This window comes from Bombus impatiens, unplaced genomic scaffold, assembly GCF_000188095.3.
Source record: "Bombus impatiens unplaced genomic scaffold, BIMP_2.2 scf_0131, whole genome shotgun sequence".
NCBI lineage: Eukaryota > Metazoa > Arthropoda > Insecta > Hymenoptera > Apidae > Bombus > Bombus impatiens.
The window spans coordinates 511,592-537,289 of NT_176550.1; the positions used below are offsets into that span (position 1 = coordinate 511,592).

Genomic DNA, 25,698 nt, shown 5'->3' on the forward strand with positions numbered 1-25,698 from the left:
TTGATTACTGTGGCTGCAATTATTGGCTACTGACTAGTGACACTCGAATGATACTAGTCGGTAGCCAATAGTTGCAGCCACAGTAATCAAATTTTGTTTACGTTTACTGCTTCGTTTTGTTGGACAGATAATATGTATCTCTGTAATAACCGAAACGTATACAATAAGCAATAGATGACGCTACGACTCATCTTAATGTCAGAAATCTAACTTAAATCGTTCAAACTAAGGAACGCATTTTCTTCACGCTTAATTTTGATAGAAATAATCAGATTTTAATGATAAATAATATATCTGAACATTATAAATTGATTGAAAATAAACAATACAAAATCCAAACTACAACACAACTGATACAGTGTATAGAACAATGTACAGAAAAATCTGAGTACTATGTTGTGTCCAGTATGCAGAAAAGATTACTCTATAGATGATGTAGAAAATCATATTGGTTAATGCTTTGGTTCAATTGATATGATTTTAATGGAAACATTATCAACAGCAAAGAGATCTCTTTCATATGAAGATATTAATCAAACAAATCCACTAAAGAAACACAAAGCCAATACAGTGATTAATATAACAAATATGAATCAACAGAAATCATTACCAAATAAAGAATTCATTTCTCTTTCTGAAAGAATGAGGCCTACATGCATTGATGATTACATAGGGCAGGAAAAAGTTATTGGATCTCACACAATACTAAAACAATTGCTAATAAAAGGGCATATTCCTAGCATGATATTTTGGGGTCCACCAGGATGTGGAAAGGTAAGATATTTACAAATTTGTATCATTTTCTAATTATTGATACTTATTTCTTGAAATATTTTTCAGACATCTTTAGCTAATGTTATATCAAAACTAATTAAAGAAATACATGGAGAAAAAGTACATATTAAAAATCTTTCTGCAACATCCTCTGGTGTGAGTAATATCAGAAATATTGTTAACACAACAAAAACTAAATCAAAATTGAACAATCAAGTTATTGTATTTATGGATGAAATACATCGCTTTAATAAACTGCAACAAGATATTTTTTTACCACATATTGAGGCAGGCACATTTACTCTAATTGGTACAACTACAGAGAATCCATCTTATAGCTTAAATTCTGCTCTGCTAAGTAGATGCCGTGTATTTGCTTTAAATAAGTTAACGGTATCAAATATTGTAGATATTCTTTGTAAAGCCATTTCATCTATTAACGGAGAAATATATAGTTTTCCACAAAAAACTTTATTGACTAATTTAAAGTATAGTTTAAGCTGTAGTTCTAAACCATGTTTCTCCATTAATCAGATGGTAATTGATTGGCTAGCAGAGGTATGTGATGGAGATGCACGTGTTGCATTAAATAGTTTAGAACTGGCAGTTAAAAGTAAAATGTCAAACGAACTAAGTTCTTCTCATCTTGTTTCAATAACTCTTGACGATGTTAAAGAAAGTCTTAAACAAGCACATACATTATCTGATAAACATAATAATACTCATCATTTATATTCTGCTTTACACAAATCAATAAAAGCTGGCAAAGAAAACGCATCTTTATATTGGTTAGCACGGATTATGGCAGTTAAAGAAGATCCAGTGGATGTAGCAAGAAGATTAGTAAGAATATCAAGTGAAGATATTGGTTTAGCAGACCCTGACGCTTTAGGTATATATGATTAATAACAGTTTATTTATTAATGCAGGAAAATGAAAAGCTTGCAGTTGTCTTGAAACAGAATGCACTTTGAAGTAAAACTTTGTAATATTTTATTCTAATTAAAATGACATTTTTATAAGGTGCACATTGATCTTTTTGGGTGAAATATATTAAAATATATTGATAAGTGACTTAATATTGTAATGAATAGCACAGTAACATAAGGGATTAATTTTAAATTCTAGGCATAGCTGTTCATACTATGCATGGATGTCATATGATCGGAATGCCAGAATGTGATGTGATTTTAGCACAATGTGTCATATATTTAACTAGAGCACCAAAGTCTCAACTTGTGTATAATGCTTTAAAATCTGCTAAAAATATAATTATAAACCACAAAGATCCACAACCTAGAGTACCAGTACATATCAGAGATAGTACGGGACAAGAAAAACATTATGCTATTTTTGGTAAGATATTAAACATTTAACATAAAATTTTATCATTTTCTCTTATTATTATTTATAGGTTGCCAAGAAGCAAATTTATTGCATAAAGAGAAAGGCGTTCAAACTTACCTACCATTTAGCTTACAGCATGTTGATTTCTTCTCCGAAAGTTGATAAATTCTTTATATCGCCCAACATATTTTCTTCTAAAAACATTTTTAATTTGTTTTACCTACACAAGACAAATTCTACTTCATACACATTGAAATAAATAAAATAAAGTTATATAAGTCTAATTTATTGATAAGTCGAACGTATTTTACTGAAATTACAAAATCGCATGAACTACTATTAAAATTTGAATAACAATTAATAACAATGAAGAAGAGTTACGACTTACCTCGCTGCCAACGTCAACATTACGAAATGATTATATGAGAAAGTACAATTAAATATTAAAACCAGAAAACTATTGAAATTGTTTACTGATTTGAAGTAACGAAGAAGTAAAAAGTAAACAGAAGCAATAATCTTGACAATATAAAAAATTATAGTTCACTGTTCTAACGAGATGATTTTCGGATGTAATCCAACGTGACTTCCTCGTCCGAACGTTTTTGAATTAATAGAAAGTACCGCCTAACGATAGACCAATCAGATTCAATTGAAAAATTTGCAAGAAGAATAGCCAATCAGATTGAATTAGAGAAAACCTCATTGGTTGTGAAAATATTGCAAGTAATATAACATTTTTCAATTGTTATTCTTTTGAAAAGAGTACATATATTTACCGTTGTTCTTCTCAAATTATATTTTGCAATAATGCCACTCACCGTCTTCCTTTGATTGGTTAAATGCTTACACGATCTATTTATACAAAATACAAATAAATATTAAAATTTTAAAATATTAAAATAATAAAATATTAAAATATTAAAATATTACTTCAATTGTTTAACTAAAATTACTAAAGGAAACTTTTTATGACTAAATTAAACGTGATTTGATTAGTTAATATTTTTGAATTAATAGAAAGCAGCGCGCTGTGATAGACCAATCAGATTGAATTGGAGACAAGCTCATTGGTTGCTAGAAGCAGGTATACCAACTCTTGGTGGATCAATATACATTATACAATAAAAGTGGAGACCTTTCGTACTGTCTTTTATATTACATCAGGTTTTGGAATTGGTAGATGAACCTTGTAGTACTAGAGAGTAATGTTTTCGTGTGATTATTAACAATTTAAATTATAGTCAACCATACGTTATATTGAAAAATTCTATAAACATGAAGTTGTGGACATCACACCATACTTTTGAGTAAGTTTTCTTTGTAAATATTTTCTCATTTCTAACTGTCAAAAGTAGAATATAGAAATGCTTTATCATATGCTCTTGTCAGAAAAAAATTATATGACAGAAAATTTCAATCTGCTTTATGATTGTAGTCATCCATGGGACACTGTTGTGAAAGCAGCATGCAGAAAGTATCCAAATCCTTTAAACCCATCGGTTTTGGGTACAGATGTCATCGACAGAGAAGTCAGGGACGGTGTTCTCTATTCTCATAGATTGGTCACCACTCAATGGCGTTTTCCTAAATGGCTATCACCAGTAAGTATTGTAAATTATAGTTAATGAAGTTATTCATTTCATGTAGTATTGAACATAACCTCTCTAATGAACTCACGTTTTGCAACTATATAGAATTTAATTTAATGGATGTAACTGAACAGAATTCGATAAATAATGTACAGATTTATAAATATGTATATGTCTTTAACATATTGTCATTGAAGTTTAATCATATGATTATGTGTAACTAGAATGCTATAGTATGAAATCTGTAATACAATTTATATATTAGTAATAGAAGTACAAAGGTTATTTATAAGCTTTCTTCTTTCTTTAAGTATTAAATCCTTAGATTCATGAATATTTCAAGTTTGAGATAATCATATTATTACAACGTATTACAATGTGTTATATTATTAAATTATTTTAGTTTATATTATATTATACCATCGAAAAGATTTTTTACTTTTATTTGCTATCATCTTATTTTGAAATACTGAGTATTATTTCACATAAAAAGATAGAGGTTTTTGAATAGTTTAAAGTTTAAATTCTCATCTTGCAATGCATGACGGTGATTGATGTGTTAGAGAATGTTTGTTTGTTTCAATTATTCTATATCAGGAAGTATAATTACTTTACTTGTGATGCATATCTAGCTAATCATTCTGCAAAATTCCATTTGCCTCAAGGTTCTAAAATTTTCCATTATGTCAGTTTTGATTCTTACAGTTACCACGTTAGCGCTAGCGTCGATTAAGATTGTTCATGTTTCAGTTAATTTTCTGGCTGAGGAAAATTTAGAAACGGCTTAGCTTATCGATTTTCAGCAGTGAGCGTCGTCATAGATATGTTATATACAAATTATTCCTGCATCGCTGATGTTTATCGAAATCGACCTTCTCATCTCTCTTCCTGTCTCAGCCGCGAAGAACTTATCGTGTTAACTTATTTTGGAAATTATAAATATCAAAGAGATTTATTTATAATTGCATTTACAATATAATATGAATACGTCGATACGAGTAATTACGCTCGTAATACGTTAGAAGGATTGGCAAAATGCCTCTCAGTGCAAGTTAAGATACGTTTATACTTGCGTAATCAATGATTTTCCTTACTTAAATGTAGCATAGATTTACATTTGGCGCGTGCAAGGTCTTCGTTACGTTGTTCCTACTTTCTAAATAGATTATGCGTTTCTATAATCAGACATCGGTTAACCCTCAATTAGATAACATATATCTGTTACATAATTGGCTTAGTAACAGTGATCTTGACGTACCAGAAGCGTCCAAGTTAATGCCAGGCTAATCCTTTTTACAGAAATTATATAGCTTATGAACATATTGGCAAACCGTAATATTAAATTAATACATTATATCAATGTAGTAGACATAGAGCATGCAAAATGCTAGATAGACAATTATAGTCGTTTTTCCCCTATTCTATATTCACTTGTTCAGTAAGTACTTTTCATACATTACAGTCTTACTCTAAACTAAGCCTAAAATATCATGTACATGTATCCAACAGTGGAGTTTATCACGAAGTTTGGATATCGTAAGAAATCAATCTACACGGGGTGTTATGCATTCCTTCTTTGCCGGATAACAGTTTATAGGCAAAACAGTTCCCTGCCGTTTGACCAAGCAATCTATACAAACAGCGGCAGTAGCTAGCAGGAAATTCGAAACTTTCGACAACGTCGAGCAAGAAGAAGATGCGGGGTGGACTCGGGTTCGAGACTAGAGGGAATTACAAAACAACGACACCGTATCAACTTTCATAATGAGCGCTCCCACCAATGTTACGCTCTTTGGCAATCATCCAGCTAGGCGCCTGCGTTTTGGAATATAGACTGGCCTCCCTTAGAACCTCTTCTCTCAGTCCTGTTTCTTCTTCAGCCAACGGAAGATCCCAGCTTCGAATCCTTTTCGGCTCGGCGAATTGCTTCCTTTCGCAGGATTTTCTATAAGCTTGGCCATTTCGCAAAGCCATCTTGTTGTGCTAGCGCTCTCGCTCGAATGCCTCGAATCACAGTTTTGTATATAACGAATGCATAGTAGGTGGAACGAAAAGATAGAAAAGAGGGAGAAAGGTATCGCCTTCACGTTTAGGCACTCTTGAAATTACTTGACGGAAGGGAAAGTGCAAAGACTCGTTTCGACTTGAGTTAGCTACCTCCTTCCTGTTTTTCTTTTAGTTTTTCCCTTTCTCTTCTACCAGGAGAACGAATTCGTCGAGCCTGCTGCTGCATCGACGAAAATTTTTGACTAATTAACAGATGTACTCAAATAACAAGTTTCGTTGTATATTCGAACATTAACCGATGCGGGAATGACTTTATAGACGTTGTAATAATTGACTGGGTCGCGCAATTAAAGTATAATTAATCAGAGGAACATAATTAATTAGAAGCGAACAGTAAGTCATAAACACAGGTAGACTTATGAACTTGCTTTTAAATTAATTTAATATGCTTTGATATAAATGTAAATGTATAGTGATGTAGATGTTGTACTTTTATTGATAAAATTAAATTACTCTAATTTGTCGTATCTTTGTTATATATTATATAACATTGAAAGATTTAACAAATTCATATCTTGTTGTTATGCGAACATGCTGCACCTTCGAAAGAAATTCCTCTCATTTTATAGATAATTGAATCAGCAAATGCTCCATGTATATTGATATTATTATCGCTTGCAGTTTGTACTCTTTGAATGAATCTTCGTGAAAAAGAATTTTGTTTGTTCTTGTTGCAGTTCTTCGGTCATCAAGGTCCATACTACGCCAGCGAATGGAGCGAAGTAAATCCAGAATCTAAAGAAATGGTAGTCCGAACGGTAAACGTAAGTTGATTAATAATTCTGTATTATTTATTTAGATTACTTTAATGTAATGTCAATTGTCAAACAATTTTTCAATTAGTGAAATACTTTGAGAGATTCACGATTACATTAGGACGATACTTCACATTAACGCTCCGTTAACAAGTTGCCCCGATATGCAGAAATAGTTCCACGGCTCGTTCCCACTTAATTCATATTGTTAATCGAAATATCGTGTATAATGTTTAATCAGTCGAATGAGAACTCCTATGAAGCATGCTTTTACGGAGATTTCATTACATTTGCTCTTTATTACTCACATATTACTCGACAAAGTGCTCTGACCGCATTTGTAATTTATCTTCGTGAAACGAGATAAATGGAGGATGAATAAATCGATATCGAAGGTGCAAATGTTGCTTCGTATCGGATCGTTGAATCGTATTATATTCGTATCGATCTAATTGAAACGAATAATTCGACGATAAAGCCTGCGAAAGAACGGATGCTTCTTTAATATTAAACATGCACACGTTGGTATTCGAGCATTTTAATGTTTCACACCATCGATATAGTTACTCCTTTTTCGTACTTGCATTAGCAATTCATTTGAGCAGTGAAAATAAATTTGATGAACGAAGTGCAATGCATACACACGTGCTGCTCGTGTGCCCGTGTAATCGAACAATCAATATATTCTCAATTCCATTCGAGTCGAGATCAGCAAGAATAATTGGAAAATAGGTTGGTGGAATTTCATCTGTAGCATTACACTCCGTTTTTTTTGACGACCCATTCTCATCGTGTATACTTGTAATACACGGTATAATTGAAAAACATGTTGACATACGTGAGTAATTTTATATTTTGAAAAATAACTACAAACAAAAGTGTCACCATCGGTCTTCCTGTTCTTTTTCACGGAAATATTTACCGCGGTGAAAATTATGGACGCGTAGAGCTTGTAGCTCGAGTAGTAGATACATTTACTCGAGTTACAAGCACGAAAAGATCGGCACATCGTAGAGTCTGGGCGTATAGCATCGCATCGCATCGCATCTAGAAGGTTGGATATGATAGGTTATTGATGCGCGCATTACCGGGAGTTGCATAGCTTCGTGGTCTCTTCGGAGGGACGTGCCAGGAGGGTTTTAGGAAGACAGGGCGGAAAACGGCGAAGGAAAGGGAACCGAAGCATTGCTCTCTTGCTACGCGTCGAAGATCGTTCGCTCGCTTCCTCGCTCGATCCTCGGTCAAAAAAAAGGAAAAAAGGAGAAACTGGGCGGCTAGATGCATTACAGGTATGATGAACGATCCGCAGATGGCTCTGTACAAAAAGTGCAACCTTTCCATCTACAAGGAGTTGCCGTCGTGTCGATCGTTTTTACTTATCGAGTCTTGATACACGAACAAGCCTTAGTATCGGGTATTTAGACGTGCACAAATTTGTACACGGAGATGCTTTTACTGGCGCGCAAAAAAGCGTGTTTGTTTTCCATGCGTGAAGTATCGGGATAATCTTTGGAAAGAAGCGTATGTGGCAAAAAGTATTTTGAATTCGGTAATATCTGCGTTAGAAAATTTTACTAAAATATGAACTGAAACATGTGCAAATTCGCGGCTGACTTGTTACGTAAACATTAACAGCGAAACACTGGGCGCAGCTACTAGCTGTCCATTTATCAGCTGTTTTATATGTAACTCTACTGTTTGCCGTTATACATCAAGTATAAAGCGTAAACGGAGCTATCGTGAAACGAGATACAACACGGATCTCACAATACGTGCTCATTGCCTAAATAGCATGTTTGGATACATTATGCGTTGCCTGGTTCCTTTAATACGGTTAATTATTTAAAAACAGAACACATTTCGAAGCGTTATTGTATAGTGACCGGAGGTAATAAATTAAAAAAAATGGAGTTTATATTATGCAGTACCGCTGCAATGAATTCCCAGAAGTAATTCTAGAGATTCCGGATAAAATATGTCACTGTTAAACATCATACAAACGAATATAAAAGTGTAACAGGAAACCGTGCAAGAGTATACAAAAAACATGGACGTATCCTGGGAAGTAGAAAGACCCATTCGTGATCCGACATATTCGAGTGCATGCTGGTTAATTTTTGACTGTACTGTTACTAAAGGAAATGTACACGAACTTATGGATTAGTGCGATACATCAATGCACAGTGAAATAGCGCTACAGTAACGATACAAACGTGGAATTTCCTCGTCACGCGGGTCGTTCGTCTTGTACACTGTACGGAGGACACGGGCATCCACGTTCACAACCCTTGACGTCCTCTTCGCCGCTGTCGTCTTTCTAATTAAGGTGAGACAGCAGTAGGAAGCGTCGTGTGATATTTCCTCGCTGATCGTCCCACGCTTGCGTAATCTACAGGGACGCGTTTCCGCGTTTTCTGCACGCTGAGGGCTAGAGATGAACTTTAACTAAAATTGAACAATTCCCGGCGGGATGTCAACGCTTTCTCTATGCTCGGCCTGTTTGGCGAGTATAAGTGCAAGCACGCTGTTGATACGCTCGCATCCTCGCACGCGTACCAAGCCACGTTCTCTCTAATATTGAAGGGCGTACGCACCACGCGGACAAACGAACATTGTAGAGAAGCGTACCAGAGGCAATGTATTCCACATAAGCTCGAGCAGAGTCCGGGCCAGGTTATAACCTATCCCCGTCGAATCCCAAGGGGGAGATATCTTTTAGCAATTTACCCCCTCTCAGCAGGCCGTGCTGCATACGTTACACGAGATGCATACGTATCGTGCCGCCGTTTGGAACGTAATGCGGCATCGTATCGTTGAACCTAAATGCATCTGGCGCATATGCATCGAGTTCAAGCTGAACATAATGGGCTTGAGTCTCTCTAGTGTTGCTGGTATGTACTGGTCAGACTACTGGTCGGTCGTTGCATATTTTGGAGTTGATCATGGATTCAGGGATATATGCAGAGAGATGGATCTCCTGAAGAGATACTGGATGTCGGATCGTTGTTCCGATACTCTGGTGGGGATTGTTGTTCCGATACTTTGGTGGGGATTGTTGTTCCGATACTCTGGTGGGGATCGTGAAGTAGCGGAACTGTAAATATTGTGACGTTGTAGAGTCGCCTACCGTTAATCTAAAACAATGCCTGCGTTAGCGTCTGGGGAATCACGTTGCAATGAATACAACCGATCGGCAGAAAAAACGATGAAACATTCTCCCGGTGGTGCAGGTGGATGGATGATATTATCGGATTATCAAACGGACACACTGCATTCGTGCAACATATGACGCTTGATCGCGTTAAGTTAATCGTGTTATTATTTAAAACGTGTTGCATGGTGCACCTGACTTTCAACCTCGATGACGTCTGCGTAAATGTTTTGCAGCTGTTGTGTGCATTGATGTATCCAACGGGGATGCTGGTAGTAATATTTTTTATTGGACTCGTGTCGCACGGCAAATCTTAATCAAAGCGTAATATAAATATACAATAATAGTAATAAATATATAATAATTATAATACAGTAAAAAAACGGTAATAATAAAATGTGTATATACATACTTCGTTCGTGCGTTAGCTTCATTATAAATCTGCACTAATAATTTTTTTAAAGAGAGTTTTTCCAATTATCTGATTAAATTTTTAGAAAGTTTAGGTATGACAAACTCTATCGATTCATATATATCGTATTTTCTATGTGGCACGATTTCCTTGAATCGCTAGTCAAAAGAGATATACGGGAAATTGAACCGGTAGAAGTCGATCAAAACATAATGATACCTCTGGAAGGAAAAAATGTTTGAATGGATTCGCGAAAGCCTTACAAACGACCCGATAGATTCTACATATTCGAAATCGTAGAAAAGTAAACGGCAATAGATCAATCGAATTTCCGTTCCCGCGCGTCTACCGCAATACGTTGCCAGACACAAAGTAAATCGGAACAATATTTTATCAGCGACGACTCGTGTATTCTCTCTAACGATCCTTCCTTCGTCCTGCCACGAATTTCCGTGCGTGTGACTGCGAAAACCCAAGACACGGTAGAGATAGAAGTATATAGCTAGGTACTAGGGACTGAAGGGGATGGCATTGGACGAGAATTAATAACGGACGCGTATATCGGTGATGTATCCTAGTCGTGTTCGGGGACTCCCCGTGGACTCTGCTGATGGAGATCTCGAGGGGGTTGCATTTGGGTGGTGGTGCACGATGCTGACTGAATGTGCCACCGACTGAATTATTATACTCGCGGCTCTCTAAATCATAAAAACAACAAATTGTACGTGGCTGAATGCGCGCCGTGAAGGGTACGTGTTCCTAGAACGCGTACCAGTCCGCCGCCATGGCATTTACGTATTTTTATACGGACATAGCAGCAGGCAGCGGCAGCATTTTTTGAATCGATTGAAATATGGAGTCACGGAGACGGCGGGCCAGTTTAATGAAAAATGGTAACTTCAGACTAGCGGGATTCGCGCGTTGTACGATGCTAGTGTACATGCTTCGGGTTGAAACCCCGTTGATCCCTCTGAACCCTTGTCGACTGTGTGTTGTCACGCGACGCTCCCATCGAAATGTTTCCCGCCGAGTTGATCCACCAGACTCGTTGGGAAAGTTTCACAGAATGGATATTAATGATCTCGCGACAGCAGATGCGCTAACGTTGAGGGTGAAAATGTTTGGTTGCGTATCGCGTACGCATTTTCACGGGTAGTTTGTCACGCGTAAAAATCTCACTGGGAGATACATACGTGTCTGCGCCCATGCCTTTTCGAATATTTCACGAGTATGAATCAAAATGGTCACAGAGAGTATCGATTCGGATTAGGAATGCGGCTCTGTTTGTTCAGAAATGTACATACACGTGGAAACAAGTAATTGAATCGAATGTGCAAGGAAACCACGCGTATCCATTCGACTGCAGAAGCAGATGACTGGAAGCTCCCGTTTACACGATCTAATACGGATTTGTCAGCACACGATTCCGAATCTCCCCAAAATCCGCTGAAATCTGCGATTATCGTGCGCAAGAGAAAGCCCAAGGCCCAAACTCTATTGGAGGTCGATTCAGTTTCCGACGTTGTGTCCTGCTAGATTTGAGCTTCCGGCCATGGCACCCTCTCGAGGCATCGAATGGTACGGTCGAATTGGGAGCATACCATGGCTCGAATAATGCTGCTTGCAGCTAGATCCGTAAAGTCCTCTCAATTATGCGGCGATGCTAATTACTCGCGAGTGCGCATTGAAGAACGTCCTTTAGCCCGCACAACGACCCTTCACAGAGCTTGGTCTACCGTTTCGTTCTCTCCTCGTTATATCGACGAAGGATGAAACGGAATCACGGGAATTCTTGATTGGACGCATTTGTACGATAGTTTACACTCTTCTTCTATAACCGCGATTAGATCTTTTCACAAAACGTCCACACATTTTCCTTATTAAGAAAGTTTAATTCTGCTACTTTGTACGGACTGGTAATGTCAGTGTAAATCAGAAATGGAATAGAAGATTGATAAGTTTGGAACTTTTTCAATTCATCTAACATCCTGTATGAGTTTACTTCTTTCGCGAAATCTTTACTTTTCCTGGAGAGGCGTTACCCTGTTTCTTCCGATTCTAGGTTAAAAGAATTCAAGCATCTCAAGAGACTTAAAAAAGTTATTTAATAAGAAGATAGGAGACTCGGTGTGATTAGGATTACGTTAAATTTTGCGGCTTCGCGTGCCTCGGATGTGTATTCCTTTCTTTTACCGCGGTCTTGATTTTAGTTAACGACTTTCACCCTAACTGCGCTACTAAACGTGACCATACCGCAACGCTGCGGTAAATGAAAAGCAAACGCCGTGCTTGCTGCGGAGACCGAGGGATTGGCAAACATCGGTTTCGACGCGCGGCTGATGAAAAAAATTTCAATTAACCGATGCACTAGATCGGACGCGGGGTAGGGGAGACAGGATCGACGATGTACGCTTTTCGTACTCTCTACAGCCTAGCCGAAAAAAAGTGAAAATTAATTACTTCGTCGTTGACGCCAGGACCGGAAGAGGGATCGATCGTCCGCTTGATAGGATTAAATTGCGCGCCAGGCGTTTACCTTTTCCACGTGTTCTTTTTTTCTTTATTTTTATTTCTATTTTTTTCGCGACGATACTAACGCATCACTCTTCTGATGCTTTTCGTTGGGCCACTGATGATACACAACGAAAGATGATTACGTTATGGCAGAAGAGAGGGGTGAATATCTCTCTGGCAAAGTTCTTCTTCCGATGTCTCCCCGTGGAAAAGGGATTTGTTGTGACGTTGAAGAAAGAGTCGATGTTTCAAAGGTACTTCCGAGAGTAGGTTGAGCTCAAAATGGATTTTCATTTTTCCCAGAAATTTATATTACAAATGGAACTTATTAAGGGTACGATTACGAAGAAGCTACTACACGATTTCGATGAAGATTATAAATTTATTATGCGCGTTAGGTTATGCAAGTACGTTGAGATCTTGGATCTCGAATGAGGAAATAGGAGAAACAAAAGATTTTTTATTTGACGTCTAATCACGATGATTTCAGTTCGCGTAAAGGTAGGAAGCATGCTCTCGTTACCGAGCTCAAAAACACGCCTTTATCACGTTCAGAGTCGCTTGTTACGGAAGCTACAATGAAACCATCCGTCCTTCCAATTATAGTCTCCTCGTCTTCTTTTTCTTCGTCTTTCTTTATTTCCCATACACCGAGCAGAATCTCCGAACCAATGTTCTTGAAACGTTTAAATAATAAGAGAGACGCGAAGTGCTAATTATCTCCACTGAAAAGAATTCTATTTACACCGTTCTCGTAGTTTCCGCGAGAAAATTACTCTCAACCTGCATAAAAATCGCAGCTCCGCGTGCAAGACTTGGAAAAATTCCCTCGAGTGAACCGAGCTTCTGCCAAGTAACTTTTATCAGGATTAAAGGGAAAAATCGTTCTCGATATTTACTTCTTTTATTATACAATCGTCCGTATTTTCGAGTAAATAACGAGCAGGATAAAAAGAGAGCAAAACGAGAGAGATAGAAGTAGATGTGTATAACACTCGTGTAACGTCAATAGAGGTTCTATCGATGGCGAGAACAAAGAACTGTATTCGACAGCGTTGAACGCGTCTCAATAACGATTCCCCGATGGCTGACGAATTAAACCATTCGCATTTTCCCTAAACCCCAATCCGCATAATTGATGAAACGCTAGTTGAAGCGGGGCGTTAATTTTTTGACCTCTTGCAATTGTACAGGGGCGATGGCAGCGCAAGATTGGGGGCTGGAGAGACTACGAAGCGTACGGTGACTGGATAGTTGGGCGCGATGTAACACAGTCGACTTCACTGATTGCCAATATGGCGGAGGGTATAGAGAACCGCGTCTCTCTATCTCGATCAGCGTGGATCCACAATGTGCCGCGGGCGTTAATTCCCCCGTGAAACGTATTGCACCCCCGCGATTCAATTGTTCCAGCTCCGCGGCCACAGTGCTTCAAGCTGCACTGCTGCGAACGAGTCGTATGGAGCTCATAATGATGTAATTTTCGAAGTGGTGGGCGTATCATTGTCGTTACCGTTCAGACGTGTTCATTGTCGGCACGTACTCGTGAACTCGAGGAACGTAGAACACGCGAATATCTCATTGGGCTCGTCTTTGATTACGATTCTTTGCCAGACGTACTCTTGTTTTGACTCTCGTATTCGAATATTATGATTACTTAGTATGGAAGTTTTTGCAGGCTCTTTTCATACGTAATAACATAATAGAGCATAAGTAATAACAATTTTTCCAATGTAAAAGCAGACCATTAGACGTTTGTACTTTGGTTCTTTATCTGTTTCGTAGAAACCCCGTGATGTAGTTACATCGCCCATATATGCTGTTAAACGATACACACGGGTACCGTGAAATCGTGACCATTTATTTTACATCTGTACTATCATTTGTACATATGTACGTGCCATTACGTTTGCAACGTGAAAGGAAAGAATGGAGAACCCGATGTCTTTTGAATAATTCTAAAACGCGCACGAATGTTTTATTTAACGATCAGTGAACGGGATAACGAATCTTTAAAAGACTTCGAAATGCAACGTCGGTTAAATGGTCAACGGAACATCGATTTTGTTCAGTCACAAGGGCCATCACGAACCCGTTGCCAGCCTTTATTTCGTGGCATCGATTATTCATGGCACCGCGTCACTTTCGTGGAAACCTTTTATCTCGATAATGTTGGCTAACCATCTATCTGAAGGTTGCTAACCCCGCGAGTTGTACAACACGCGATGGATACAAGAACACGTAACTGAAATAAGAGACTTTCAGCATCTAATGACAAGAATTGCGAGAAATTGTTCTATGTGCAGTTTGCATTATTTTCTTTTGCTTGCAGATAAGCTTGGGGAAGCACGTTTCGGTCGGTGAAGTAGTCACGTATTCACCACATCCAGAGAATCCGGAGACAACGCTTTTAACACAACAGGCAGTAATTTCTATCCAAGGGGTGCCGCTCATAGACCATCTAGAAAGGTTACTGACACTAACGATCGAACAAAACGCGAATAAGGTTAATACTTCTATCTTTTAGTAGCTTTGAATTTAATTGTTTAATGAAGTTTCACGCAGTATATAAATTTAGTTTTGTTTGAACGACAGTACAAGTTCGAGCTTTTTATAGAATCTTTACGCACTTTAAATTTAGAACGAATCAATGATTTATTCGATAGATATTTATAGGTCTCTTCATGTGCAAAGATTTCGTAAGAGTTTGCTAATTATGCTGAAATCGCGATACACAGGTGCAAATTGCTTGATTTTCGCACGGTAACGATGTGTTTTCGTTAACGTTTTCGGTAACGATTCCGTTTCAGGGACGACAAGCAGTGGAATGGGTCATCGAGAAACTCCAATTAGAAGTGAAAGATATCGCGTCCACTGCCGCGAAATCGACAGACGACTTACTCAATCAAACGCGTCGGCAATTCGATGACATCACGAATATTACGAAACAGGGCATGGAAGATATTCAAAACGTAGCGAAGAAGTCATTCGATGAGTTTCAGAATTTGACAGTACCACCTCCGTCACAGTCGATACCAAAGTTATAGCTAATATATCACGCTAGCTTCAATCTCTTTAACTAACGCCATGTAATCTTCGATGGAACGATTGTAAATGAAATAAAACGATTCGATGAGAAACAATTCCCTTCACTATAGTTTCGGTGCTATTTCCAAAAGTATACACGGGAGGGACGGAATTAACAATTTTTATATTGTTGCCCAATAACTGTACAGCCAATAAGATTGATGAGTTAATCTATTGAACTGTTATCAGTTAGAAGACTATTTTATCAAATGTATAAATATCAAATTATATAAATGAATTTTTCATATGGATATAATATATTTTTTAGAGCTCAGAGAGAGACTTGATAATTTTCGAATGAAGGAATAGAGGTGTTGCAAACAAGGTTATCGGTGAAAGTACAAAATAACGTTAGTTTACTAATTTATATAGAAATAAAAAAGAAACATTTTTTACCGTCAATCGTTCCGCAGAAGTCGCTTTAGTAAAAGAGATGTGGCTGCGGTAGTTAATGAAAAAGAGATAACTGATAATATCACGGCTCAATATTAAAAGGATTCGTTTTTGCAGAAATTCTGTTGAAAGCAACTTGCTAACGAGAAAGTCATTGAAAATATAACAGTAACGTATTTTATAGACAGCTGGTATGTTTTATGTACGTGTTGTCTATGAGACTGATTGAACATTTCACCAAACGCTTATTTCTTTAGCTTTATATTTGTTTGAGTATTAAGCCCACAGAATTCTTTAAAACCATGTCAAACGTTGTCTGAGGCAGTTGTGCCTTCAAACGTGTCTTCAACCTTATACGTGTTCAAACTTAGTCTTGTCGTAGTGTCAGCGACGTATCTTTCCTATAGTTGCTAAAAAAGAGCATATCAATGTAATTAATCATTTGCATAAATGTGAGGCTTGTGCAATTGCAGTAGTAGTTAATTTAGTAAATAAAGCGCAACATAAATCATAAGAGGACGCAACAAACTAGATACATCGCGTAACATTTAGTGCACAGATAATTCATGTCAATTGATCAGGATCTAAAGCAGAGCTTAAGTTCGTCTACTCTGATAGTTGAATTGGAGACCATAAAAGCCGAAATATATATATTTATTTTCAAAGCAACAGGTATATTATATTGTTTCCTATCGTTGTTACAATTTATTATTACAATAATGAATAAATTCAATTATAATAATGATGAACAAATTCAATAGTAAATGACTATAAGAACACGTAAGCTGTCTCTGTTTTAGCCAGTTTGCGGTCACTCGCGATACGGAAAGAAATAAGAAAACCCAGGTCCATCTTTGGAAAACGTTGTCCCAGGTGGTTCGTCGATACTCGTATCATTTGAAATCGTACGCCACGAAATACCTGATATCTCTACTCGACGTCCCTGTCCTCCTCCGATTTCCCTGAGGGAATATTCGCGCGAGTCAGCGAGTGCTACCACGCGTCGAGAACGAAACACACTCGTATAATACGGGCCAAGTATCGATTCAACGATGGAGGACTGGTCTCGACATTCCGCCCGAGCAATTTCCAGCGAAGCGGAATTTCGACCGGGTCATTATTGTTCTCGGTGGTCTAGAGACAATTTCCATCGGTTTACTCAAATCTGGCTGGCCAACTCTCTAGGTAAGTAGAAAGAGGGACAATGGAGAGCGAATAGGTGGGATAGAGAGAAAGAGAATGAGGGAAGGGAAAGAGGGTGGATAGTGGCACGTGAGGTCTGCAATCGTGGCATCGTGCATGGGGCAGGAAACAGACGAAATTTGACATCAGGCTTGACCAGTGGTATGTAAGAGATAATTGATGACGTTACGGTTCATCGCTCGCTACTCGGTTACCGGACATAGACAAATATTGACAGCTTCCGATCACAGAGCCGCTAGTATCCTTTGTAGGTAGCTCACGCACACGATCCTCCGATGTCTGTTCGGTTTTCCTGTCGAATCACTTCGCTTAGTCTCTGGTACGTTAGTAAATCAATGTCCCCTGGACGTGCATGTCGAGCAAGTTTCGTAAATTAAAGTGGCCTCGTTTGTTCCTATAAAGCTTGCCTGTGGCTATTGGTTGCACGTGACGTCGCGCACCACGCTTTGAGGACAAAGTGGCAGTTTTCCCTTTACCTTACTTTTATTATAGTCGGTCGTGCCTGTCTTCATGCCACTCCGGCCGGAACACAAAATTGCAGCCGGAAACTTAAGCCCGGGAATTTGAAGGGTTCTCCGGCCAGTGAATCGGAGAGGAAGTACAGGTGACCGAACCTTCAGCCCGGGCATAGCTTCGAGCGCATCAATGACTGTACCGCGTTGCATTGTTCATCTTTAATTGTCTGTACGGTTCTCACTTCGGTATTTTGCAAGCGAGTGCACCTTCAAAGGAAGCACCGTGGCAAATCAGTTCATAACAAGTTTTGCAAAATTCGATTAGGTACCTTCCTTATTCTGGATCGTTTGCGGCGAGACAAAGGGTCGCTTGTTATCTAACTGTTATCGTTCTTGTACTCTATATAAGTGCTTAGTATTTCTATCAAATTCATTCTAAAACTTGCATAGTTAAATTCTGATTAACGAATAATATCACTTATTCGTTCAGTATTTTTTTCATTTTATTACAACAGTATTATCAAATAAATCTTGGAGTCTGATATTCAACTGCTTGAAAATATTCGAGTTAGCTTGTTTAAAAGCTACTCTCGAGCTTTGAAAGGAATATTGTCAAGGCTGTCCTTGGCTGCTCCATTTTCCATTCCTTTAGGTTCAGCGCCGAAAGAAAAGGAGAGCTTCAAAGGCTCGAGCGGCTGTCGAAAAGGCTCATGGTTTACACATCGTGACGTTACTTTCTCGTCAAGGCTCGTAAAAGCTCTCGGGACGATCGACTGTAAAAGTCGGCGACACGGTCAAGAAGATCCTTCTTGATTTTCCGGTTCTCAATTCACGAGCTCGTGAAAAACCACACTCCACACATTCCCGGTCACTGCCTCGTTTATCCATTCCTTTCTATTCTCAACTTTTTCATTGTTCTCTTGACTTTAAGAGACGACAGCAAATTATTCGTTGGTAGTTGAGAATTTTGTTCGGAATAATAAATTCAATTCTTGATTCTCTTTTTCGATGTATTAATTCGAGAACTCGTTTGGAAGTTTGCACGGTTCCATCGAAATTTTCTACAATTTCGAGAATGACCTTTTCAGCGAAATTGATCGTTCGAATAATTTCAATGAACAATTGAATTAATTTGAATTAAAATCAGTTTGCTCGATTTATTTTTAGTACCTTCTCTATTATTCTATTAATGATCGTTCAATTAGCTTAAAACGAAGTTTAATACATTTGAAAGTAGCAAGAAAAAATAGTGTATCATATAGGAATTTGATCATCAACATCAAAAGTATTATAGAAAAAGATGAAAGCAAATATAAAATAAAAAGATGAAAGAATGGTTCTTAAATGAAATGGGGACAAGGTATAACAGGTTATATCTTCTTTTTTCCGCATGGCTCCTTTCGCAAAACTTGATCACATGAAATTAGCTCGTGTCAACGTCGTATCACAGAAATTGTACGGCGAGAAACAGTGAAGATTCGTGTGTGTAGGTGGTATAACGCAGCTACGTAGGTAATAACGGGAGATGTTGAGCTGTTCTGGGCGACGTGGCGCATACGCTCTGCCTATTAGCATACAATTATCTTTATGCTTCTTTTATGATTCATATTTAGTACCAGTCTCGTCCGCTTTTCGCTTCGTCGACCAGCGCAGCTTCAAGTTTGCAACTTTTACGATCGTGCTTGTTTCTAAACTTAACGTCCTCCGGTTTTCACCCCTTATCATCGTTTCTCGGTGCAACGCTGGTATTCTTGCTAAACGTGCTTTTGCAAATATTCGCAACATCGGCAGCGAAAGGGGGAGGGGGAAGCTCGAAAATTTGTTGTCGTACGTGCTGAAAATCAGCAACAACTATTGATTTCGTTCACGCCCGTTTTTGTTCGTCGTTACGAACCAAACTCATCCAATGGCAAGGAAGTTCATTGAATAGTTTTTATGGTTTTACATTGTCCCAAATATCGATAAAGCGACGCATAAAATATTTAAAATTGGAGAGATTTTCTTCTGTATTTTTTGGTAGAGACAAAATAATTGAACCGTGAAAAAGATTAAAAGAATAAAATTGGATAACAAAGAGGTAGCTACGCATCCCCAGAGTACCATACCATTTCGTACGGTGTATGGGTTTGATCGTGGTTCCAATGACCCGGCATTGCTACCGGCTACAGTTGAACATTAATTTAATTAATTCAGATCCATTTGCAGTCGCACGCGAGCTAGCCATTTCGGCATTTATTTTGCGCCATTTGTACTTTATTTTTTACAAAATCCGAACCTACTATGATTGTCTAGAATATGTGTATAATGCGAAATTTGTTTACCCAATCTAGATTCTAACCTCGTTCGTATTTTCATCGTTTTCTCTACTCTTCTTTTTCTTGTCTCATCTTTGTGGCATTATGCCATTTTAGGTTTCAAAGGAAGATAATGCGATAACAATTTTTTAATGATGAAATGATACTAGACACTTTTTTAACGACACGTGTAATTTCCTAATTATTTTATAATTGAATCTTTAATTAGTTTGTAAAATTCCATTAAAATTTGGTAAGCTGCCCGAGAAAAAAGTTTCAGTCTGTTACATAACTTGTGACGCTCTATAAATTAGTAAGGAGGGTCGTTCTAGATCGTTGAGATCGATTCAGATTTTAGTAGTTTTAGACCACATCCGGCCGAATGGCTAATAACGGACGTGCTCTGACTACTAATCGGCTTTGCGGAGATTTCCTGATGTACGAAGGGGTGTATGGGCTAAACGCTACGGGGAGGAGGGTCAAAGGGCAAGATTAGATGCTTACGATAGACTTCTACGGGGTTTGTGCATAATGCGTAGCTCCTCGATAATTTGTCCACTAATAATAATGTTCATCCAAACAAAATACATTCCATTTTCATGTAATTTATACCTAACACGAATAAAATGGGAAATTCTTTGCTAAATCGTGTGAATAATTCCTGTAATTTTTATCCGATTACACTCTTCTTCTTCAAAATCCGTTGACTTCTTAGAACCTGATACGGAAAAAGAAAATTGCGAAGAAAATTACGCCGAATCACTATCTCGATTTTCTTTCTCTTTTTTTTTTTTTTTTTTTGCTTTCTCTTGGAATTAATTTATCTAATCCGACCAAGTACTTCCGTTGAGACTTCATTTACATGTAATCCGGGAACAGTTGATTGTATCTCTAATTGCTTGGCGGCGAACACTGGAACCGATGCTCGTGAAGTTTGTTATAATATTAATTTCTTATCGTTGATCTTGCGCGGCGACGCTATTCTCCGAATATCGCCAGTTTCACCTTCCATGTGCAAACATACTATGGGAACTAGTTGGTTGAATATCTTGCGATCTCTACGAAGCAGGAAGGTGTAAGTACCGTGTTAGTCTTTGGGGTTACGTCGCTGCTCGCAGAGCTAACTAATAGCCTCTTAGCCTCGGCTTAGGGAGGATCATGCTACAGGCAGCCGCACCCTCCATTGCTCTAAGACTCAGACCGCACATCCTCAGCCCTTAGTGCAATCCTTAAGCCACGCCAGGCCTGCAAACAACCGATCTCCTTCTCGAACGTAGACGATGGATTAACGATAATGATTGATTGGATTCCACATTCTTACCTATCTTTCTTTCCAACGACATACCGAACGACCTGGTCTTAAACGACTTAAATTAGGTTGTTACTCGGATTCTGTTCGTAGATTACATGGACTTGGTGGCTATCTAGAGAAAACGATAAATCTTTATTTCGAATACACGTACGGGAGGCATATGTATAAAAATGCAAGTTAAGAATTGGATTCGTAGAGTTTGTATTAAGAAACAATATGAAAGCGAGAGATACCAATGATTCCTGAATTAGTCACAGCTTGATTAAACCGGCATGCAGTCTAATTTTCATTTTCATTCGCATAAAGAAGCGGCGCATTCAATGTAATAAATTCTCACAGGAGATGCAGCAAAGATTTTCATTCGCGCGGTTATTCGCTTATTCTCGTCCGGCGTTTCTCGTACAAATGAACCTGTTACCGTAGGGTTTACGCGAAATTTACATTCGCCCCCGAGGTGAAACAGTCCGAAGGAGATTTCTCCCGTTATAGTTCAGTCAACGGAGGGCTGTCTGTGCTTCTTCCCCATAAGCAGACTTTCAGCGAAAGCTCAATCGGTGGATTTGCGGTAACAGTTCGCTCTGTATGCGTTCGCGTATTTCTCAAATCCCTCGCGGATAGTAGGACCATTTCCTTTCGTTCCTCGGATATCGTTCGCTCGCGTGGTAAATACGCGCGTATACGTATCTGTATACATATGTACATATACGTATTACGAATACTCAGAAATACGAAGATACCAACTAGACATCCATTTATTTGATACAATCCCAAGATCGTACATATACACAATTATGTAAACGGTAGTTGTGTAAAATCGTGAAAACTGAAACGTGTAGCTCCATGTAAAAATACATCGATTGGATCCGATGTGAGTGTGTAGCGTGTATGAATCGCGCTAAGCGGTAGCACGGCTTCCATGAAAAATCGTACACGAAACTCCAATTGGGCGTGACTGAGTCTAATTTATTTAGTAGCCCAAAGGAGAGACAAGTACTGGTGTGGCTGGACGTCGTCTGTGCCATTGTATCGGCAGCTTTTCAGCGCTTTGAAATATAGTCGTCCTGCGGGCTTGTTCGGCCCTCTACCACGATCCCATGGGCTCGAATTAATTTCGCGAAGAAACAACTGTCCGCTAACGCTGTCTCGCTCCATTCGAGGGAATTCGATCCCAGAAAAATAAATTCCAACCCGCCGGTGAACTCCACCGCAAAACGCTCCACCGGTATCGTTTTTCTCTTTTCTCTCTCGTTTTTTTTTTTCTTTCATTTAGTTTGGACGCGAAATTCGCGAAAGAGTAGGCGAACGACGAATAGGTACGATCATTTGCAATTCCACGAGGTCAATAACGATACATCAAGGGGCAAGTTTAGGTATCGAGAGTATTTCGACAACGTGGTAAGGAGCGCGGCCGGATGCCATGTTGCACGACACGGTTTCTGAATACAAAGCGCGAATCTCGCATACAGTCGGTCACCGAATCTATTTCGGTGCTGGTTTACAGAACAAGAAGGCAATAATACGAGGATGGGAATGTTTCGACCAATATTGCGAAAGTTTTCGTACATGGGCTCTTGGTTCGTTGAAGTTCCGCCGATCCTCCTTTTCTTTGGAGCGACTGACGTATGAATAGAAAGGAAAGAAGGAATGCCACTTGATGCTCGATGGAATCCAGACACGTTTCGACGTTGACAGATGTTTGCGAGACTGTACGTGCAACTTCTGCAATTTCCTGTACACGCGAGGATGATAATCGTTAATACGATTTTGTAACTTTTCTTGTTTTACCATTCGAAATTTAAACGATCATAGACTGGAAATTTACACGACTTTCCGCTATAAATGAAACGTTTGTTTGATCGATGCTATGATGCTACGACGTAGAGGATATTTTAGTCGCATCATTTTTCCGCGTGGTCGGGACTTTGACCGTTATCGTTCGATTATTACGATCGAACTATGTATGAACACGGGCAGATCGTATCAATGCTGTTCAACTTGCTATTCGCTGCTTTTATTCCTCTTTACAAGAGTTTCGCGTGTGACGTTTAATCACGCGAGATCATTGGGCACGTAATCGGTTGTAAACGACCGCGACGATAGGTACGGTCGTTCTCGAAGACGATCTACTCGAGACGCTCGTGAAAGACGTTTAACGAACCGCTTAGTAGCCAGATAACGGGATCACGTCACATGAAACGTTACAAGGCTAGTTTCTTTGTAGCCGTCGTGGGTTGGCGCCGAGAATTACACCCTTCGGAGCAGCTTCAATGACGTTTTCCAGCATCGAACGATCATTCGATAAAAATCACACTTCCGTACTGGTAAATTCCTTTTTCCCTTTTTTCTGTCGAGGAACCTGCGCGAAACGTGCTATTCTTGCGAAAGATAAACCGTAGCTTATTTTTTCTGGCGGTTCAGCGAGACGAGAGAAGCGCGTGGTGCAATTTTAAAACGCGTCGCCAGAGAAGATCTCCCGTGGGGACTCGACCGCGCTAGGTATCGTTTAATCGACTTGTCCATGGTTTCACAGAGGCTGCACGTTCACCAACATCCCGGTAACGACGCTTTTTCCCCGCTTTTTGCCCTCCGCACAATTTTCAGAATTTCCCCATTTCCCACTCCTGTGTCCCTTTTATTACGGTCGTTGCGTGACAGGGTTTTTTAAAATCGAGGACACTGTCCCGAGGATATTAGATACCGCGGTCGGTGCAAAGTGGCCAGTAAAAGGGCCCTGTCGAGTATAAGCGCTGCCGCCGAATCCTGGAAACCCGCTCTACCGTTGGGTCGGCAGATGTCTGTGGAGATCCTGTCGACGTGTAACTACGTATGTAGAGTAACGTGCTTGCCACCGTGCTCAGTAATATCCGTGGTTGGCCATAAAGGGAGTTCGTAAACGACTGGTACGGCTTTCCTCCTTCCAGCCTGTATCTCGCTCTCCCTACATGGAAACGGCTATTCGAAATGTACATGCCGGCGTACGGGTGGAAAACGAGGCGAAACGGAGAATGACTATAGACTTTGCTTACTGTTCGTACGTGCCAATATATTCGCGCTAGCTTTCGCGGCTAAGCTGTTCCCTTTCAGCCTAAAATGCAGGTTAAATTCGCTGCGGTTAGGTACAGCAAACACACGATCGGCTCATTGTATTCATTGGCTAGGTTGTATTTCATTTGCGTGATAAACGAAACCAAGGAGAATGTGTTTTGATAGAGTGCAGCCGAATTTAATTGAGCTCTAACTTTACGGAACGCGCCTGTTACTGGAGGAACGTTGAATTGCTGGCAGACTTTTATTAGAAAATATAAAATGAAATAACGGTAATTGTATTTATTGGTGAATTAATAACGATAGTTCTCAATTTCCTTTACTCTGTAATCATTTATGCGGAACTCTCCCTCGCTTCTGGATCGTATCGCATTCCTAAAAATTCCACTTGCACAGCACACATTCTTCCCACGTGCTGCCAAAAGCGCACGTAACACTATGCATGTCAAATCTCCACGTGTATTCTCTGAATTGCTTCTCATTCGTTCCTGATATTCCAGTATAAATATCCGCTTCGGTCCCAATCTCTAGTCATTCATAAGTAATTCCTGTGAATTCGGTGTATCTCCCACATTATGCCTTGATTGTAAGAATAAAAGGAAGTATTTAACGATTACTTGTTCGTCGTCACTATGCTCGTAATTTATTCATATTGTGTATAGATGTTTATTAATTTACTGTTTCTATTATGGTTAAGAATGTATAAAAATAAATAAAATAAAAGAGAAAGTTCGTGATTCATTCTTTAAAAATGTTATCCTCCTTATCTTTTTAGCAACTCCTATACTTATCATTCCCTGAGTTGCAAATCTAAAATTGAACTGCTCATAATTAAGCTTGAAAAATGAATCGACTGCCTCTAACTACCTTACGTCAGACTATTGAATTTGTTTGAAACGAATGTATTATGTAACGTGAAAGTGTTGTTACAGTTGGCGACGTGAGGTGGTTACATTTGGCAACATTCCGCTTCGCGAGCTCTGATACATCGTGGCTGAAGATAATTAGTAACGAGCTTGATAGCGTTTCACGACGATGCTCGTCAAGAGACGCGCTTAATTGTGAATCCTCAGAAGTGGATGCATCGTGGCATTAGGGATGTTTAAAGGGACGGATTTCCTGTGCGTTTGTCGTGGATCTGCGGGTTTCCGCCCTCGAATACACCACTTTAATTAGCTTTTCTTCCAACTGGTGTCTATCCTCGTCTTTTCAGAGTTCGACGATCCTTCAGCTAAGTCAAGGATTCGAAGAGTCGCGTAATTGACACGCGAAATTGTCTCACGTGTTTGGCCACCAG

General features: G+C 39.0%; 2 protein-coding genes across 2 annotated transcripts; both read left to right on the plus strand.

Annotated features, from left to right (window-relative positions):
- Positions 1-12: 12 nt before the first annotated feature.
- LOC100745487 (ATPase WRNIP1) lies at positions 13-2,322 on the plus strand. Its single transcript, XM_012381367.3, has 5 exons — positions 13-255; positions 309-774; positions 841-1,666; positions 1,903-2,130; positions 2,189-2,322. Exons 2-5 carry the CDS (start codon positions 475-477, stop codon positions 2,281-2,283), a joined length of 1,449 nt encoding a protein of 482 aa, XP_012236790.1. The 5' UTR covers positions 13-255; positions 309-474; the 3' UTR covers positions 2,284-2,322.
- An 893-nt stretch (positions 2,323-3,215) lies between these two features.
- On the plus strand, positions 3,216-16,503 carry LOC100744009 (protein slowmo). The gene is made up of 5 exons (XM_003486715.4): positions 3,216-3,431; positions 3,560-3,725; positions 6,458-6,544; positions 14,945-15,118; positions 15,423-16,503. Exons 1-5 carry the CDS (start codon positions 3,400-3,402, stop codon positions 15,657-15,659), a joined length of 696 nt encoding a protein of 231 aa, XP_003486763.1. The 5' UTR covers positions 3,216-3,399; the 3' UTR covers positions 15,660-16,503.
- The last annotated feature ends 9,195 nt before the right edge of the window (positions 16,504-25,698 follow it).